General features: G+C 40.2%; 1 protein-coding gene and 1 long non-coding RNA gene across 2 annotated transcripts; both read right to left on the reverse strand.

Annotated features, from left to right (window-relative positions):
• Positions 1-549: 549 nt before the first annotated feature.
• On the reverse strand, positions 550-9,036 carry LOC144215390 (repulsive guidance molecule B-like). Its single transcript, XM_077744278.1, has 3 exons — positions 8,582-9,036; positions 3,371-3,912; positions 550-2,345 (listed from the first exon to the last, which is right to left on the reverse strand). The coding sequence occupies exons 1-3, from the start codon at positions 8,697-8,699 to the stop codon at positions 1,611-1,613; spliced, it is 1,395 nt and encodes a 464-aa protein (XP_077600404.1). The 5' UTR covers positions 8,700-9,036; the 3' UTR covers positions 550-1,610.
• Positions 9,037-17,694: 8,658 nt separating this feature from the next.
• Positions 17,695-19,008, reverse strand: LOC144215644 (uncharacterized). The gene is made up of 3 exons (XR_013330463.1): positions 18,882-19,008; positions 18,184-18,260; positions 17,695-17,901 (listed from the first exon to the last, which is right to left on the reverse strand). It is a non-coding gene; the product is annotated as an uncharacterized LOC144215644 (long non-coding RNA).
• Positions 19,009-19,324: the final 316 nt, after the last annotated feature.

Genomic DNA, 19,324 nt, shown 5'->3' on the forward strand with positions numbered 1-19,324 from the left:
TTTAGCTGTAGAGAATGACATGACCAATCAATTTGTTCTATGTATCATGACGATTCAACGTACATATTAAGATTTTTTTTCTCAGGCCTTTGTACGCCATTTTTAAAAATATATATTAGAGTCAAAGACCCTGGATTCAACAGCTTAGTAAAAAAAAAAGATCTTAGATCTACAAATTCTTGAGTCCCACCCATCCACACCCAACCATACCAGTTTTCTTTTTCTAATAAATCATCTATGTGGTGTGAATTAATTAATTTATTCATCTTTCTTTTGCTTGCACTACAACAATTTATTATCTCTGTAAGTTTGTATCCCAGGTGTAGAAAATGTTGTCAGTTTGGGTTGTGGGGAAGCCAAATGCCACAATTTATCAATTTCAAACCTAACCTCAGGCAGTCATTTGTGCACTTGAGTATGATCTCAATGTTCTTCCTAGTCTCAAAGCTCAAAAGGCTGTTTCAAGAGTGGCTGCTGAAGATCATGCAACAACAAATGACATTAGGACAATTCAGTTGTAGTCATTTGTTGAAAAAAAAACACACACAATTTCTTTCCTCCATGGTTTTAAGTGCCTTGAAGTACACACTGACATAGCAACAGAGCACCACAGGGTGACAGTACAATCACAACTTCCAATGTTTAAATTATTCACACAGCAATATGATGTAGTTATCCATACAGGACACTACAGGTCTTAAATAAGTTAAGTATGCCGGCATCTCCGCAAAACATTCACACATCATAAATGCAAACACAACAGTGTAAATTTTGCAAAAGCTTATGGCCAAATAAGGAATAATTACAGATAATTTCTTATGACAAAAGGCTCACAGTCCAGAGTTGACACATTTCTCTCAGGTATATTAAAAAAATGAAAATGAACAAGTCTCGAATTTGCTGTCGTATCCCATAATGAGTAGTGAGTTGTGGTGAAAAGTCAGTCTTTTGCAGAGCATACTGCAATGTTCAGTGCCTTAAAGCAAGATCCACGCAAGAGATGGTTTACTAATTTAGAGCAATACAATGAAATTCATCAAACAGATTAAAAAATACTGATACGCACACGTCAAAATCAAGACTGAAGAAGTAAAACATGTCCATTCGACTAGTACATTGAAACTATAACAGGTCACATTATACTTAACATACAGTATTATACGGAGTATAATCACCTACCCAAGGATTTTTTTTTTTTTTGAGTGAAACGACCTACTCAAACTTTGCCAGGATTTAACAGGTCACAAAAATGCTGCTAAAGGAACTTTGGAGAAAGTGAGTGAGAAAAACACTGACGTGGATTCAAAAAAGCAAAAAAATATAAATTAAAGTGCTTCTACGAAGACATAAATTGTCTGTATGAGGTATGATAAAACACACCAAATGACACACTACACTATCAAACTTAGACAAAACCTTATTTACATATCGTGTCATTCATCATTTAAGTCAGTACAGAACATGGTTGAAGTCTTTGTCATTGATCCAAAATTGAAGAAGAAAGCTTGAAAGTGGTAGCACAGTTAGAGGCACCACTTCCGTTGGTAGTAGTGCTCAGCCAAAAAAAACTCTCTCTAGTGCACTTTGTGTACATGCAAAGACTACCAGTTTTACCCAAAACAAAGCATAGAAAGCAGAGTGAGGAGTAGCAAAGGTTGGGAGTACACGGGGCCTAGGGCAGAACCTCGGGGATAGATCCTCCATTTGTCTCTGTGAGGGTGAAGACTCTCCATGTCTTTCTGGGCACTGTATGCTGCCACGGTGAAGTTAGCATCCCCAGTGGTAAGGAGGTCAAACACACAGGAGTGGTAGTAAATGTCCTGCACCTCCACCTGCTCCCGACAGAGTTCCTTAGCACCCTCCAAAGAGAATACCTGCCTGTTACCGTGGGGGTACAACTGTGTTTGTGAAGAATATCTGGGCCCGTGCATACGCTGGAGCTGAAGGCCGACTGAAGGCGGAGACAGGGGCAGATGTCCGTCCTGGTCAATTCGCTCAACTCCGGGGCAGCCGTTTAGACAGAGTTGCAGGTCTTGGGTGGCGTCGTAGGCCTGAGACAGCGTCTCGGGGATCCGAACCGCAAGGGTCAGGTAGCGACCGAGCTGTCGGACGATCACCGTGACGCCGATGTAACCCGCGTGCAGCTCTATGTGGTGGCCCGGGGTCCGCTCTGAGATCCATAGAGCCCGCACTTTCCCAGTGGCGCCATCGGTCCCCATGGAGACGTGGATGGGGTCGCCACTGCTCACCGTTCCGTCGTCAAAGGCGGCGGGTAAGTTGTCTGTCACGGCTTGGTAGACTCTTTGCTCGGTGCAACCTTCGTAGGGCTTGAAGATAACCGTGATCTATGAGTACACGGAGAACTGCATTAAGTGAATGAAAAAAATGGGAATTAAAGCTCCAAAACTGGGTAAAACTGCGATATGGAAAGACCACAATGTGAGCTATTTCCCTGAAACCAAAGTTTTGGGCCAGTGTCAAAATGATATATGATTTTTATTGTGTTTATCTTCTTTTTATTTAAAAAATTCAACTTGTGGGTGTATAATAAAAAGTCTCTGAGCATGAAAAACAGAGCTCAAATATTATCACTACACATACTATTGACACTTAGAGAAACATTTAAGAAACATCTAAATGACTTTTTAACAAGTTGCAATTTGACACAGCTATGCAAACATGCTGGCACATGCACACACCAACCGCATTGGATAGTGGAAGCCGTGGTGTGTGTTCAAGGGTGTGGTGTGAGCATTGCTGTGTGCACTAGTCCAGCATCATAGTTCCGGTAAATGGTGCCTTTGTTCACATGACAGCCATGAGGCATGAACCATGTCAGGCAATTCAGCCCGGAGAAAAGTCAGTGTACGTATGTGTGCATGTGGGTGCGTGTGTTTCTAATAATTGTGACTAATAACTTGCCCTACCTCTGACACAAGGTCAGGCCTTCATCTCCACAGTGTAGCAATCATTCTATTTGCTTAGTGTGTGAGCGTGTGGGTAGTTGTGCGTGTGCGCATGGTTTCACACGTTCACACGTGTGTCTACAAGGGTGTGCATGTCTGTATACCTGCGTGGGAGTGTTTATTTGAAAGTTGAAAACTCAAAAGACGTGCATATGCATCTGTTTAAAATGTCCACTACTTAATCTGTTCGTATGGAAGAGGCTGGAAACTCATGAATATGTCAAGTGCAAGGTAAGGACTCAAAAATACATCTAGTGGTAAACAGTGGGTCCTTTCATATATGTCATTCCAGGTTATTAGAGGTCAGGCTATGTTGAGTTATTTAGCAAGTTAGGATTTTCAAACCGAATTTACTTTAAATATGGAACTGAAACAATAATCACAAGATGGTTATTTTCTCTCACCTTATTGGTAGCTGTGGCAGAGGAGCCTGGGACTACTGGAACATTAGTGACCTGAACCGACAGATAGTCATTATCGATGAGAGGCCATGCTCCCTCCACCTTGCAAGTCTGAAAGCTGTCCTTGAATGTCCTCAGGTGAGGGTCCCCAAACAACCCACAGAAAAGGAACCCAGGCCTTGTGTGACTGTGGGTGTGTGTGTGAGCGTGCGTGTGGGCGTGCGTGTGTGCATGTGCATGCTGAATGCGACTGTAATAATTGCAGGGCTCGTGGTGGACCTCGGGATGGGCGGAGGAAGTGGGGCCATCTCGGGAGCAGTTCCTCTGGCTCATTAAGTCAGAGATGCCCAGCACTGCCGAGTGGTAGACTAGGTTGCCCCTGCAAGACTTTGCTGTCCGTTGCGTACAGGCCGAATAAGACCGCAGAGCTTTGCAGAATTCAGCGTGAAAGTCATCCACGGTCGGCGTAAGGTGGGAGGTCAAGGAGACAAAGTCGGTGGTACACTTTTGGATGCGACACTGAGGAGTGTTCACCTGGCAATGACCTGTACAGGAATGAGAGGAACATTTTTAGTACTAATAATGGTGTTTTTCGAAAATGTCGGGGAAAATGTTCATCTGTCTGAGTTTGGGTTTAAGTAGAAATGGAAATTTGTGTCCACATGGAACACAACTACGCTGTTAGTAGCTGGCTTTGATCCTAAACACACAAACTTACTGGCTGGTTGCAATCTAATAAAAGAAGAAAAAGAGCCACACAGTGGCTGCTTAGAACGTTTCGATCAATCAGGCAGACCGCTCTTTAAGTGTAGTAAAGCCCAAGTGTAATAAACCAAAGAGCAGAGCGCAGCAGAAAGAAAAGATAAAGAATTGGTAGCACTACTTAGGACTGAAAAAGATAAGGCTACATCTATCATCAAGTGCTATAAAAAACACAATTCCTCTCAGAATTATGCATCAAAAAACGCATGTAAACTTACATTTTCAGTAAGAACAATGATGGGAAATAACCATGTAAATTAATTGTATCTTAACTGAGAATTTTCTGATAAGGTTTACTATATACTCTGAAAAGAAACACTTTTTAATTATAACTGATATTATTTTGATGAACTTTCACACTTAAATATATTACTTTCATTGGGTTTTATTGGAATTTGAGTGTCTATATTTCACTTGCCAAACAGAAAGTTTAGCAACCCAGTTAATGACAAAGTGTGTCTCTGTGTGGCGCAGTGTGCGGTCTTGGAAGGCTGAAATGGTGGGGGTTGAAAAAGGTGAGAAAAGCACACATTCATGCCTAATACCGTACACTGTATGACTTAAATCACTTTAACGGCCATGTTTACACCAATAAAATAAGTAGACGTATGACTTAAATCAGATTAACATCCATGTTTACCCCAATATTATTTATAGACGAAATGGGGTGATTGTTTTGAATCCACTTGAGATAAAATCTTAGTTGTTGTTCATGTCCCTTGCTTTAATTTTAGAATTTCACAACAAAAGTAACCATTTTGTGACATTGGAAGGAAGGAGGACAATCTGAGAGCAGATCTGATGCAGTCAAAGCATGCCTCGATTAGATTAGGCCCAAAGACGGCTCTGCAGTGAATGAGCGGTTACATACGCGTGTACAGACGCAAGAGAAAGAATGCTAGTCGTGTATTTCTCTATACTGTGTATGGTGTTATGATCTTTTAAAGGTCAATTAAGAGAAATCTAAAAATGTTTGAAGAGAAATCAACAAATTCCTCAGGCATCACATCAGCACTTAACAATATTAGATTTGCATTGCACAAAAACAAGCTCACAAGTTCTTCTTTGTACAAATATTTTTGTTGTTGTTGTTGTTTTTCTTAAATGAAGGGATCTGGACCACCATTTGGGGGCAGTAGTGATCTGAATTTGCCAAACAGTATATGGAGGTACCCCCTTCTGATCACACCCAAATTAAAAATATTACCTTTCCCTGTTAGATACTGACACCAGTCCCAGTATACCAGTATCAGATCCAGTATACAGGCAGCACAACAAGTGAGCACTGAGGCCACATTGTCCTTTGCCAAATTAACTGGACTCATGCTCCCATGTGCAAGCAGCACTAAAATGCAGAATCCTATCAACACAATGTAGTCTTAGTCTATTTCAGAGCATATCATTATCAGCATTGATACTAACAAATGCATGCTTTCACCACCAGACTTGAGCAGAATGATTAAGCAACATAGGAATTTACTTTTTGTGAACACAGTTCAAGTCAGGTATTTAGACATGTTTAAATGTTTTGCAAAACTAGGAGTTATTCTCTAAAGAGGTTTTCTGATACAAATTGGAATGCCATCCGCGCATAACTTTGCATTTCCACCACGAGTGCTTTGCTGAAAACTTGGAAGTTAAATAGTCCGACCTCAGATATGCCCACTGGCCTGACTAGCATAAAAATATCATATTTATTTCCATACTACCCTAAGGAGTAAGTAGTGTAAGAGGCCTTTGAATTCCTCTGAGAAACAAGTGGCCAGTAAATTGTGGGACATGACCAGAATGGGGGAAAAAGTACAATCTATAACTGACTGCAGTTGATTTTCGGAGTGATTTAACCAATAGAAGGCCGGCAGTGAAACAAAGGAGTACAATTTTGTGGTCTTTGTTCTTGACATGAGCTTTTTATACTGAAAAGATAAGATTTGTTTATGAGAAAGTGCATTATGTTCAGTGCCTTTTTCACCTTTCTTCCTGCACTTTAGTCTGCAGCTATGCCTTGAGCACAATTTCACTGACAACAGGACCCAAACTGAAGTCAGGAAACATGTTAATACGGAACAGTTGCATTTATAAGACTCAAATTATATAGCAATCCAAATATCAGATGGCAATATGTGTTACTGTGAGTCAAGGTGATTAAATGGGATTACAATCTCTTGAAGGGATAAACAGGTTCCATACATAAAGGCATTTTACCAGATTACAAAACTGATCTGCCCAAGGGCGAGTAGAAACAACCAAAAAAGTATTACACCAAGGCTCTAATACTTCTATAAGATTTTTCTTCATGGTTTGTTCCATTGCCTGCCAAGAGCCGTGCCCATCATCTCAGCGTTTCAACGCCTTAGTTCCTACTCTCTACCGTTGACCATGTTTGCACCTTTAATGCCCGTCAGCAATATTTCTCCTTCTGCATCCCCCACATGGCTTCTCTGGAAACACTCTAAGGTCAAAAGAGCCACAAGGCTGGGTTTGGCGCTTTCTTTTATTTGCCGATTTGGAAGCCTGCAACCTTTTTGATCTCCAGAGATCCGACAGGGATCTCCAGGCATCGTCTGGCGGCCCAAGTGCTTATTGATCACCTTGTTTTGCACTCTCTCCCACCCTGAACTCAGATCACAATAAAGGCCCTCTGAGCAGAGCCTGCAACACATTACAAGAACTCACAAGAGCCCTCTGTGAATAGACAGTCGGGAGTGAGAACACAAGATTCCAACATTCCTATCTTTCTGTCAAAACGAATGCATGTGGTGACTTCTGAAAAGAGGATGAGAAGTACGTTTCAGGAAGGCTAATAGATTTCGCAAGTTATACAAATCAATGCTTTGTTTGGCAAATGAATGATACACATTCTTTCCAGGTGAGGGCTGCCTGGAGGGTTCATTTTAATGGCAAGTGGCTCTCGTTTTTCCCACCAGAGCAGAGCTGTGCAGAGCTGCTTTTGTCCCGCTGCCTAGGCTGTGTTAAACTAATTACTGAAGGTGTGACTGTTCCACAGACAGGCGACCCCCTGAACATGCACAATAACACACACACACATACACACACTTTTGGACAAAAGGAATGGTGGCTATATAAAGACCAAGTCTGGATTTTGTACCATATAAACATGCAGTTAATCTCAATGATTAAACAATTGAGCTCTGTAGGAATGGGATGTAAATCAAGATCAAGTTGTTTGCGTGTTGTATTATTTTTTTTGTTTAACCCTTTATAGAGCACTCCTTTAACTCAGGGGCTGCCAATGAGAGCTCTTGTAAAGTGGATTGGCACTCAAACATGATCAATTTTGTTTCACTAAAAAATATAAGACTTGATAAATACGTTTCATTTAAAACCGCATATAAAATAATAGGAGATATGAGAAAATCAATGTAGTAATAAAAAAATAATACAAATATAACTCAGACCTGTAAATGGACATCACATTTAGGTCTAATGTAGACCACACTTGTTTCCCACATGTTAACATAGTGGCCTAACTAATGTGGCCTTTCACTTTCCATTCAATACTTAATCAGACTGTTTCTGTTGCTAATATTATAAAAAAAAGGGAGGTGATTAACCACACATCCTAACAATGTTGTTTTTGAGCATTCATTCGATTGTTATGATTAATAATTTGTGTGAATACTGCTAGTAATTGACCTTGGTTTTTCAACACAAACGTATCCAAACTCGAGATGTGTATCATATGATACATTTGCTACGAATTACAATGAATAATTGTAGTTTTCAGCTATTATTGTGAAGGAAGCCTTGTTCAAAATGAAGACCGGTTCTTTCTTTAGAACTACTTTTCAACAGTGTAGAAGGATGTCGAGACTTGATGTTAATCAATACCAATTAAAGAAGTATATAAAACAAGGCTTTACATCTATAATGGTGAAGCCATGATACTTCCCCGACTAGAGCACCATTTCACTCCTTGGTTTCCATTGGCGGCGATGGACGTCCAATCCATTTTAAATGGGAGGACTTGCAACCATTGACGGAGGTGAAAGTCCAATCTATTGTGACAGGGATGGTGGGCAGTCATGGACAGTGGCGGACTCCAATCCATTGTGACTGGGAACATCTGGCAAGGATCGAAACATCCGGTCACGTTGAATTTGAATTGGACGTCCATTGCTGTCAATGGCCGTGAATCATGATCTCTCAATGTCAGTCATCCCAGTTGAAATGAATTGGGTGTCTATCACTGTCGGTTGCAGGGAATCAGTTAAAGGGCAGAGAAGAGAGTGAAGCAGAAACTCGATCCGGTCTAAAACTGCTGCACTGCCACTGTACATTACACCAAGCGAGCCAATGTCAAGCAGACTCAAAGAATCCAAAAAAGGGACGGGCAAAAGTGAGAAAAGCATGTTTGTATAAAGTGTGGGGTGTTTAGAGTAGAGTATGGGCCAGGGTTAGGGTCGGATCGGATCGCTGAAGTGTGCTTACCTATGTGGCCAGTGGAGATGAGAGCGATGATGATAAGCAGCAGTGGCCGTAAGCGGCGCACCAGAGACGGGGAGGCGAGGCGCTCAGCCTCGCAGCAACAGCATCCGGCTCTCCCCATCCCCGTCCATGCAGGGCCAGGAAAGGGGAGAGGGCAGGAGTCCAAAAGGCGACGAGGAGTGCCACTCACGCTACTTCTTCTTCTTGTTCTTCTTCTTCCCCAATCTCCTCTCCTTGTATTCCTCGCCGGGTGTGCAGGAGCATTAAAAGACACCCCCTTCACGAAGAGTAGAGCAGGGCGTAAAGAGATCCTGTGAGGGAATCAAAGTATGTCTTTGAGCGATAGTAGTCACACTTTCACTTGTTTCCGCATCCACTTGCAGTCGCGCGCGTGATTTGGAGATCACGGCTGGAACTGCTTGCCTTTTCGCTACTTGGTCGACTCAAAACACGTACAATCTCATCTCAAATTCTCTCTGAGCGATCTCTCCTCCTCTTCCTCCTCCTCCACCGCCTCCTCCTCCACTCCTCCAGTTTCACTTTCTCCTCCTCTTCCTCCACCGACAAATCAATAAAGCTTCTAGTGAGCCTTGCTGGAGGGGATCACGCCCACAACGAGAGGGAGAGAGAAGGTGAGATGAAGAGAGGAAGGGGGAGACAGAAAGAGAGAGAGAAATTGAGAAATAAGAGATTGAGAAAGAGTGAGAGAAAGAGAGGAATAGAGAGTGGGGGCAAACATTGATATGCACGAAAAATAGGTCAAGAAACTGAGTCATTAAAAAAACAATACACCATCAATAACCTAAAATAGATGAATAAATTCTCAGGATTGAATAGCTGCTTTTAGGTCAGGTTTCCAACATGCTTTTTCCAACGCAGATTCACAAGCAAACATGAACATGGAACTGATTAAATTGCACCAAATCGACAAATTCTGCGTTCTACATGTTGCGTGGTGCATGTGTGTGATACTGCACAATATTTTTTGCCCATTCTGCCTATACTGTGGCCAGACACATCTGTCAGAGAAGGGTTTAGTTAAGTTAGTTTAGTAGTTGTTCAATGGGTTTTGTGACCATGATCAACACATAAGCCTTCATGGGGATTTGAAGCGGGGTGTCATGAGATATAATCAGCGAGAAAGTGTTGAACATCATCCAATTTCTGCCATCATTCCAAAGTTCCAATCAATTGGTCTTATTATGAATAAAATGTAAGCCTTTACAACAATATATTTACTTTATTTACCTATTGCAACAAAGAAATTTCCCGATTACGGGATGAATAAAGTTATCCAATCCAATCCAATCCAAGCATGTAGGTTGTTGATCTATATTACGTTATAAATGGTAAGATGTGAAAATTAAAGTTTGGTCAATGTAAAACCATCTCATTTTTAGAGCAGAATTGCTTCATCTATCACCGCAGCCAATGAGTGAAAGCGGCCATATATGACAAGTCCCAGCAATATGATACAACCTAAAACACCTGTATGTACGCACACAAAAAAACACACCTATACTTACTCAGCGTAGGTCGACATGCAATCACACGGAGAAAGCAGCCAGGGACAAAGACAGTTTGTTTCTGGATGTCCAGCTTTTCATCACCTCCACACCTCTGCTTCCTTTCTCCACTTCCACCTTTCAACACCCTTCACCCCCACAGGACCACAAACAAGCCATCATTCAACAAATGCCATTTTACATATACATCTGTGCATGTGTGGGTGCCTCCAGCAATGTCACGAGTCTGTTATCGCCCCTCGAATAAGCATAGGCAGGAGCATTGTGGTGGTGACAGAGTTGATATTGACATGAAATAATAGTACAGGTGTCATCGGTTTGGAGGAGATGTTTTGTTACCTTGATTTAGAGCACACCCATATTTGACATGGTAAAAAAAGGCCTTTTCACCGAACAAAAACGGCACAAAATGTATATTCGTACATGACTGATTGTATGGACTATCTGACCTTTAGTGAAAAAAAACTTTGTTTTGCTTGTCAAAGATAAGTGAACAAAGATATAGTAGATGTCTTGTGAGAAATAATACTTTCAAAACAATGATGTAAAGATTGGATAATTCGATTCCTGATAGTCTTATAATGGGCTGTGACAATGTGGTTGACAATCACTAATCTAATCCAATAAAATGAAGCAAGCCTTCCTGTTCAGCCATTATCTAATATTTCTTTATTTTTGAATGTTGATGTTGTTCCTTTTTTCCCAAAGAAAGGATCTTACTGATAACTAAGCAGCTAGTATTTTTTCTAGTCCACAAAGTACTGTGACAGCTTTCATCCATTATGGATTTGTTGCCAAAGGAGGAGATTAACTCGGAGATCATCACCAAATCAGGACAGTATGACAATTATAGTTGCTATTTTAGTGCTACATAATATTGCTTTGGCAGCTTGTGCCATCAGGGCTGAAACAACAAGCCACACAAATCATTTATTTGGCAACACTCGGAACTTTTCCTGACACATTGTCACTTGCCATGTGAGATAGAGCCAATTTGTACCACAATCTCGACCAATGAGTGGATTGAAAGTATACAATGTGTGCACTCCACCAACATTACTTCCTTTCCACCCTGTTTGGCTTAACGCATCCAAAGCATAAAACCAAGCACAGCACCAGACTTCCATAAAGTTTCAACAAGCTGACCACAAAATAGAATAAATATCAAAACAAATATGTGTAAATTCTCCCAATTATTCCAACAACTCCTTGCTCCAATCTCTATATTTTAGCCCCAGTTGGTCTCGTTTCCGTCGCATATATTCCTTTGGTTGAATTCTGCAACATTTACAGCCTCGGACGATGGCATAACAAGAACGCTACTGTTCCCTCTCACACGCAAACACACTTGCAAGGACAAAGAGCCGTAAGAAGGAAACAGCTGAAGGGTAATAGGGTAGATGAGGATCATGAGGTTGCAGTTCGGTTTGGGTCGGGGTTTGGCAGCTGTGAAACAAAGAGACCATTAAAACGATCCCTTGTGGCCAATAACTTGTTGAACCAACATTAGATTTGATAAGGGGTTGCCTTGTGATTCCATCACTTCTCAGTTTGAGATACAGTCTACTCATATGTGACTTTTGCCAACCACTGGGCAATTCTTTTAGTATTCAAGTGAAAAAAAATAAAATGACAGTTAATATGATCATGAAATTTCCATTTCATTCTCATAAAATGTGTCTCTTAAAAAGGATAAACAGTGACATTACACACACCGATTCATCTTTTTCAATTGCTCATCTTTTTTACTCCATATTCATGATGCACATGTCTGACTTGTCACCAAAAGGAATTAAGTTTAGTTACTTTTCTTATCTCATAAGTGATTCCTGACTAGTAAACAGCACCTTTATTCCATGTTACAAAGTGAACAACAGCATCCAATTTAATACATAAACAGATATTACAAAGATGCACACATTTTCACATCTCCAATGGATATTGCTGAAGACACTGCAGGGCACTATAACTTACTCTATCCAACACATGACACTTCTTCTCAGATTCCTATTGAAATACCCAGTGTTGCCGACTTACTCACTTCACGGCTCAGATAAAAGTTCACCCCTTCCAACCTATAACCAGTTTCAAGTAGCCAATGAACAAAAACCTTCCGTTCCTTTATTCCAACCACACCTCGATCCTTCTTCCCCACGAGCATGCACTTTTAAAATGTACACATACTCTTCGCTACAGATTGCCCATCTCCTGTGGTGCCACCCTCATGCTCTTTGACTAATCGCAACCATTTGAACAAACAGTAGAGGAACGACGCCATAACAGATGCTTGCACCTTTGTGTGTAGGAAGCCAAAACCTAGGTGAGTCCCCACCTACCCTTGAACATTCCAGCATCCCGCACAGTGACAAATTGAAAAAAAAGAAAGAGAGAATGAGAGAAATCTTTCCTGTCTACATCCAGCTGTGAGAGCTTCCCTCACTTTCTCCTCCCCCTCTTTCTCCCCTCCCTCCCCCATGGGATAGAGTGCTCACACGAAGGCAGATGGGCGGGATGCATTATGCATGGGATATTTGGGGGGGGGGGCTGTTGGAGGGGAGTTGTAGTCTTTGGGGAGTGGGCTGTGCAATCGTTATGGATCTAATGGTTGTGCGCTGTCCCGAACTCATTTGAAGAGCGAAAAGCCAAATGAGTGTGAAGCGTTTTGATTATCTTGCCCTATGTGCTCATGTCGGCTCGGTGCACAACAGCTCACTGAAGCAGTGGCAACTTTTGCCGTTTTGTCTTCTGAAGGGCATTTGCGCTGAGCGCCTAATTGGTTGCCTATGAATCTTTTTGTTCATCGCAGACGTTCTTCTTCCGCCTCCCTGCTCATGTAAAACCACTTTATTTCCCTAATTGCGGTGATTACTGCTAGACGAGGCCTATGTATCATAAAGCTATGTAATTAGAACTCAATTGTGAACTAACAAGACTTGGGTAATAGATTGAAGATAGACAAGCTGAGCTGAGGCTTGACTAATACAGCAGGGTGTTTTAATTACTAATACCTTGGCCTCAGCGGAAGGAGTTCTCAGACGCGCTCAGATGCCATTCATCATTTTGGAGTCCAAATCTCACAGTGTATATAAATGGGTGTGTCAGACGGTGGGGATTCATAAATGCACTCGTTTTAAGCAAATGTCAACAAAAGTGGAGAATGATGGGTGGAGGGTTGGTGAGAGAACAATGAAGACAAGACAGAACAAGGGAGAGCTGGCAGGTAAGGCTTCTCTGGAGATTCATTAGGCTTGTCAGAGATACTGGCTGTGAAGATGCCAACACAGCAAGTGAGGAAACACACACACACACACACATTCAAAACAGACACACACACACACACACACACACACAAGAAGGCAGTTTGGCACTTTGGTGCAGGTGTACTGGCTCTAATTTGCTGACAGGTTGGAATAAAAGAGCTAAGAAGGGATGGACTGATTTGGAGTCCCGCTGTGAAGACAGCACAATGTGAGTCTCCAAATAGCTATGGTGGGAATTAACATATTTCTCAGTGGCATTAAGTTTTGCTTGTCACGGCTCCTCAAATACTGACTGAAATATTTATATCATGCTGAAATATGCTCCAACTGGCTTGAATATTAAAAATGTTTGCCTGACTTTTATTAGAGTTCCACCTATTTGAGGTAAAATTTGTAATATTACAAGCTGTGCATGTGTGCCTTGTTTATTGAGCAAGATTCAACTTGGAATGTAATTTGTCAAAATGTTACCTCTGTTTGGAAGGCATTTGTTGAAGGTCAAAGGCTCTGATGAAAAATTACAAGCAGATGATGAAATGATGAAAGCCATTGTGCAATGTGCAAGAGTGTTCTGTGCGTACTTGAATGTGTGCAGATTTTGTCAAGTCAAAGCATTTTTTACGACTTTTTTAATAATGCATTCATTGTCAGTTAAACAGGGACATAGAGTATAAATTAAGACTCGAGTAGGTAATCTAAAAAAAAAAAAAAACTAAAGCTCATTGCCACTGCAAAAAGGCATTTTTGGTGGTCTTACTGTTGCTTTAGAATTCCACATCCAGGGACCCAATATGTGCATTTGCATATGTTTAAATAGGAGCCACAAACAGCCTCAAAGAAATCATTGCATGCATTAATCAGTTCAAATATTGTATTATACTCCAACCCTACTGGCAGCATTTACCTCATAACCTTTTATATTGCTTTTTTTTGTGGCCTTGTGATTATTGTCTCATGTGGTCTCTCCATGGCACATTTTGACATGGTGTGCTGGTGCATATTGCCACCTCATTTTCTGTCAAAATCACCCGGATGGTGGGTTTTATTGTCTCCTTCTATCCAGAAGGGACCCAGCTGCGGGCTTGAGATCATAGAAGCATGTTTCCGTGACAACCAGGCATCATCACTGACACTACAATAACAGAGTGAATAATTCAGTCAGATCCATTTTAAACAGCCCGTCAATTCACATTGAAACGCCCTTAAAAGGACACAGCCAGCCTGTTTAAAAAGACAATTTTGGAGCGGTAACATTCACAAAATATTTAAAACGATGAACCAAATCCTTTAAACTTCACCGCATGCTGAATTCATCATTATATGTTTCTTGTAATGAGAGTAATAAGTCCAAGGGTTTAGTCATAAAGACAGTGACCTCATCTTTTAGTTCCATTCTGAAATTAAAAACAAAACATTCTTCTTTGGTTTTTTATGTTGTCATAATGAAAACAGTCCACTTTGATGAGAGCCTTGTTGTGGATTGATGATGATAAAAATGCATCATCCATCAGTGTTAATGCTAATGCCGATAAGCATCCTTCAACTTCATTACATCAAATTGACTGACATTAAAACGGATGTATGATCATTTATCAATGCGACATGGATGTGTTTGTGGAAAGTGGATAACATGGATCGAGAAAGATGCACGGTACATGCTCATTCATAAGTGTGTAAAAAGGGATATTAGTAGTCAGGATGAAGTAGCAATGATAATACTATTTCATCCTTCAGGCATATTTCTTGCTCTGTTTCACATCAATAATTGCAGCAATCTCGCTTGTTACTCTTAGCAGAGGATAGTTTCTCTTTTTTTGTGACATGGGCAATGGTTCACAGTCTGAAAGGAAAGAAAAAACACCACAAAGGAGACTCAAAAAGCAGAGACATATATTCCAATACCACACATCAAGAATTAGCAACTGATAGTGAATTCAGATGGAATTTAGAGCTGTGAAACAAATATTTGCACTGGTGATTTATTCCTTTCTCCTCAAGGCCAAACCATTGAGAAATATCCAATGTGTCTGCACATGTTTGTGTATGTGCTTATTTGCCAGGCTTGTATTGACAATCTCATATTTTCAAAACACAGAAGACCTAACATAAAACTTGGAAGGGTGTCTGTCAGTCGTTCTATCTATCCATCTATCCATCCATCCATTTAGTTCAACCTAGTTAAATAAATAGACACAGGTGTATCTAACTAAAGCTTACAATAAGAAGAAAAAACATATCACGGTGCATGTTGCAAATCTGTTCTAAAAGGTATCAAACATTGTCTTCACTTTTCTTAAACCAAAAAAATGTAGTTTTGCGATTTAATGGATTCCAGGTCAGTGCAACTGTTTTCTTCTAATTTTACAATCTGTTTGTAAAAGTGTATCATAAATTAAATATTTTCACTTTAAGACCCCCTCCTTAACAGATAATTAATATGATTTCCATTGTTTTTTTTTGGTTTTTGATATTGAGCACTCTGTGAAATGACAGCAATTTGCATAAAAACATCTCCCAGTGCATTTCCTTCATGACTTTATTTCCTAATCTGAGATTTAGGGAGATGATCCTCCTGATACACCCTGTCAGCTCCTCGTGCCGCACATCACACAATCAAGCAGATCCACTTGCAACTCAGCCCACAGACCCTCCAGGCAGTGCACCTGGGAACAACGCATGCAAAATTCATTCTTGCATCATGCATACCCATTCACACTTGCACACTTACACATTCCGTCGCATTTGAACAAGGAACAACAACAAAAAGATAGCAGGAGGAGGACTGGCAAGATGTCACGTAATCATCTGGGATATGAAACACACATATCCACACACTTGGTGTAAAACAAAAACACCAGGTGGATTGATCTCATTCCACAGTATTGATTAGCCAACCCCCAACCCAGACTGGAGGATGTCAGTTGTGTCAAGCCGTGGCTTCCTGGAGCACTCCTGCAAGCAAACTTAAAATAACAATGGTGCAAGAGACATCTTAAGGGGGAATCCAGCTGGCTGCAAAAGGCCAGCAAATCTACTGGGAAATACTTGAGTTCCAAGGCAGGTGCTCCAAGCCATTTGTTTTAACCTCGGCTCTGGGTTCAACTCAATATCTGTGTGTTTTAATGCATCGTGTAACCGCTCCCTACTCTTAAATCGCCGCTGGTTAGTGCATTGTATAAGGGTCTGTTGAATTAAAAGATTCAGGAAACGACATTATGTAAAAATATTTCTCCTTTAAATCAATTTCCGCTTATGTTAAATTCTCATGATATGACATTCTAATTTTTTTTTAAATTAAAGAATATTGGAAATCTTACCAATTATATTTACAAAGCTATGCATTCTAAGTAATATGATTTTAAAACAAACAGACGCTAGCCAGAGTTGTTCAATTTGTAATGACATGGTAAATTACATTAAATGTTATCAGTTTGAAATGTAATTAAAAAATAATAATGTGAGAAACTTATACCTGTGATGATGAATGCTGCCTGTTTTGTTTCAAAAATGTTTCACTAACTTTTGGACTATATGATAAATTGCCTGTGGCATAATTTCTTGATTTCTAATCAGCACAATAAAAAGGATGAAGCAGCATGCATCAACAATTTAGCTTGTATTTTTCAGATGGCAAATATGTGCATTTGAAATTTGTTTGTTTGCTGTGTTGCATATGCTGATGCCATTCCTTGCCAAGCAAAAATATTTTTATCATCCCTTTTAAATTTGGTGCTCCCACATCTCTCTTGAAGACTTCTACTCGGAGATACATGTATGATGGGAACATTGCCACATTGACAGGGGACTCATTAAATCAGTACAGCATCTACACCCCCAAGGATTGATGGGTATCCAATGAAACTAATTGGAAAGACTATCATCCCATTTCAACCTGTCTGTAATTCCACTCAAAATAATCCCATATAATAATAATTCTTCATTCTGACTTGTGACTTGTTTGACTTTGAGCAACTTTTTTCCATTGTTCCTCCATTTCTTCCTGACTATATTTTGACAAGTTGGCAGTCTTTAAGAGAATTGTCAAAATGCATAAATTATAGAAAGAGTTTGGTGACAAGTTTTGGGTGGGAGTTAGTAGAAATTTGAGAGAAATGTGTGTATATATTTTTTTCTCGTAAAGTATAAGTAAGGTGAGACAGAGAGAGAATAAATCTGAGCTCTCTGCGGTAAAAGACAATAAAGTAGGCAGGGATTTTTTTTCTTTGTTTGATGTCCTCTCCTCGAGGGCTCGGTGACAGAGAGCTCGGCGCGAGCCCAGTTAAAAGAGGAAAAATGACAGGAGACATTTTTCTCAGTTTCTCTCGGCGGCCCTTCACGATGATGGAGGTAGAGTGTGTGTCAAAGAGAGAAAAAAAAGAGGCTGGCGGAGACAAAACACCAAAGTGGAGCCTATGAGGTTTCCTCATAAATCAGAGCTGCACTGAAAGAGAGGGTCCTGGAGGTCCTTGTGTTAGAAGACAGGTGTCCATAATAGCATTGCGGGACAAAGGTGATGGTCCAATGCATCAGCCATCATCTACAATTGCACACACAGTCAGATATTACCTTGAGAGCTCACAATAGTGTTTAATTATTCAGCTTTAATAATATATTTTTTTTACGTGATAAAAGAACACGAGTGCAAGGTTCCCTTTAAAATACTTGAGTGGATTATTCCAGGGCTTATTGTGTTTTTATTTCCATATATGAATGGAAAATAAATCACCTCAGCTCACAGCGGCAGCCAACGACATTAGCATAGTAATAATACATGCCGGAGCTATGGAAATGATACAGAATTGTGTTGGATTTACATTACCGGAATGAAACTACACACAGGGGGATGCCGTGATGATTTTGTTTTCTTTGGCTTTGTAGGAGTCGTCGTTTTCTTTCCTTTTATTAAGAAGAATAAAAAGCGAAGCATTAAGTCAAATTCAAAGCATCAATTATGGTTGGCTTTTGTTTTGAAGTAAAGCATCACGCCAAATTCGGTGTGTTTCTTTTGAAATTTAAGACCTTTTTAGAATAATTTTTAATAAGAGTGACTTCACTTATTGTTGAAAATGCCAAAAGGGTACTTGGTAATTTGCTGTGTTTAGAATGTGGAATTCAAAAAGGAAAAAAATGTTTAGCCATTCTTGTTAAGAACCATTAAAGCCAGAACAACATATTTCATAGTTTTGGGTAGATACAAAATTGTGTAAACACGTACTAAAAAATAAGATTGAGCTCAGGCAGATGTCTCATTGTTTTGTATCAGTAAGTAACAGGGGTTACTTCGGGCTACAGATAGAAATCTATTTTATTGATTCCATTTGCATCTTCCATTCATCTTACTTACTTGATTCTTCCCCTTAATTACAGCATTTACATGGACATTTGAGCACCCAAAATATGGATGATTGGACAAATTCTGAGAGCATTGTATCACTTGCAACTGGATGATTTGACATTCTAAGACTTTTCATTTGAACAAATATGACAACAAGTAATGTTTTTAAAGTCCCTCCTTACCTAGAACTGTTTCCAAGGACGTTTTTATTAACCGTGAACGGTAGGTTAATCACAGTTGAGACCATAAAAGGCTTCTTGTGTTTTAAATGCTTATTTGTTGTAGCCACGTGTAATCTGAAGTGAAGCAATTTCTTAGGATGTTCTTTCCACTCTGCCATGACATGACTCCTCTATTGTTTCCATGGGTATGACATGATGATTGTGCAATTGCAAACTGCTGGGAGATATTAACACATACACACACACACACACACACACACACACACACACACACACACACACACACACGCACTCGCACACATAATAAGGCATTGCATTGGAATCGAATCTGAAGACCTTCTGTGTCTGGCACTACTCTGAACCACAGCTGCATTTTATTAGACACAAATCAAATCCTGACACTCATCCTTACACAGAGTGAAAACAATCTGAGTCAACTGTTG

The sequence above is a fragment of the Stigmatopora nigra genome, chromosome 22 (assembly GCF_051989575.1).
Source record: "Stigmatopora nigra isolate UIUO_SnigA chromosome 22, RoL_Snig_1.1, whole genome shotgun sequence".
In the NCBI taxonomy this organism is placed as follows: Eukaryota; Metazoa; Chordata; class Actinopteri; order Syngnathiformes; family Syngnathidae; genus Stigmatopora; species Stigmatopora nigra.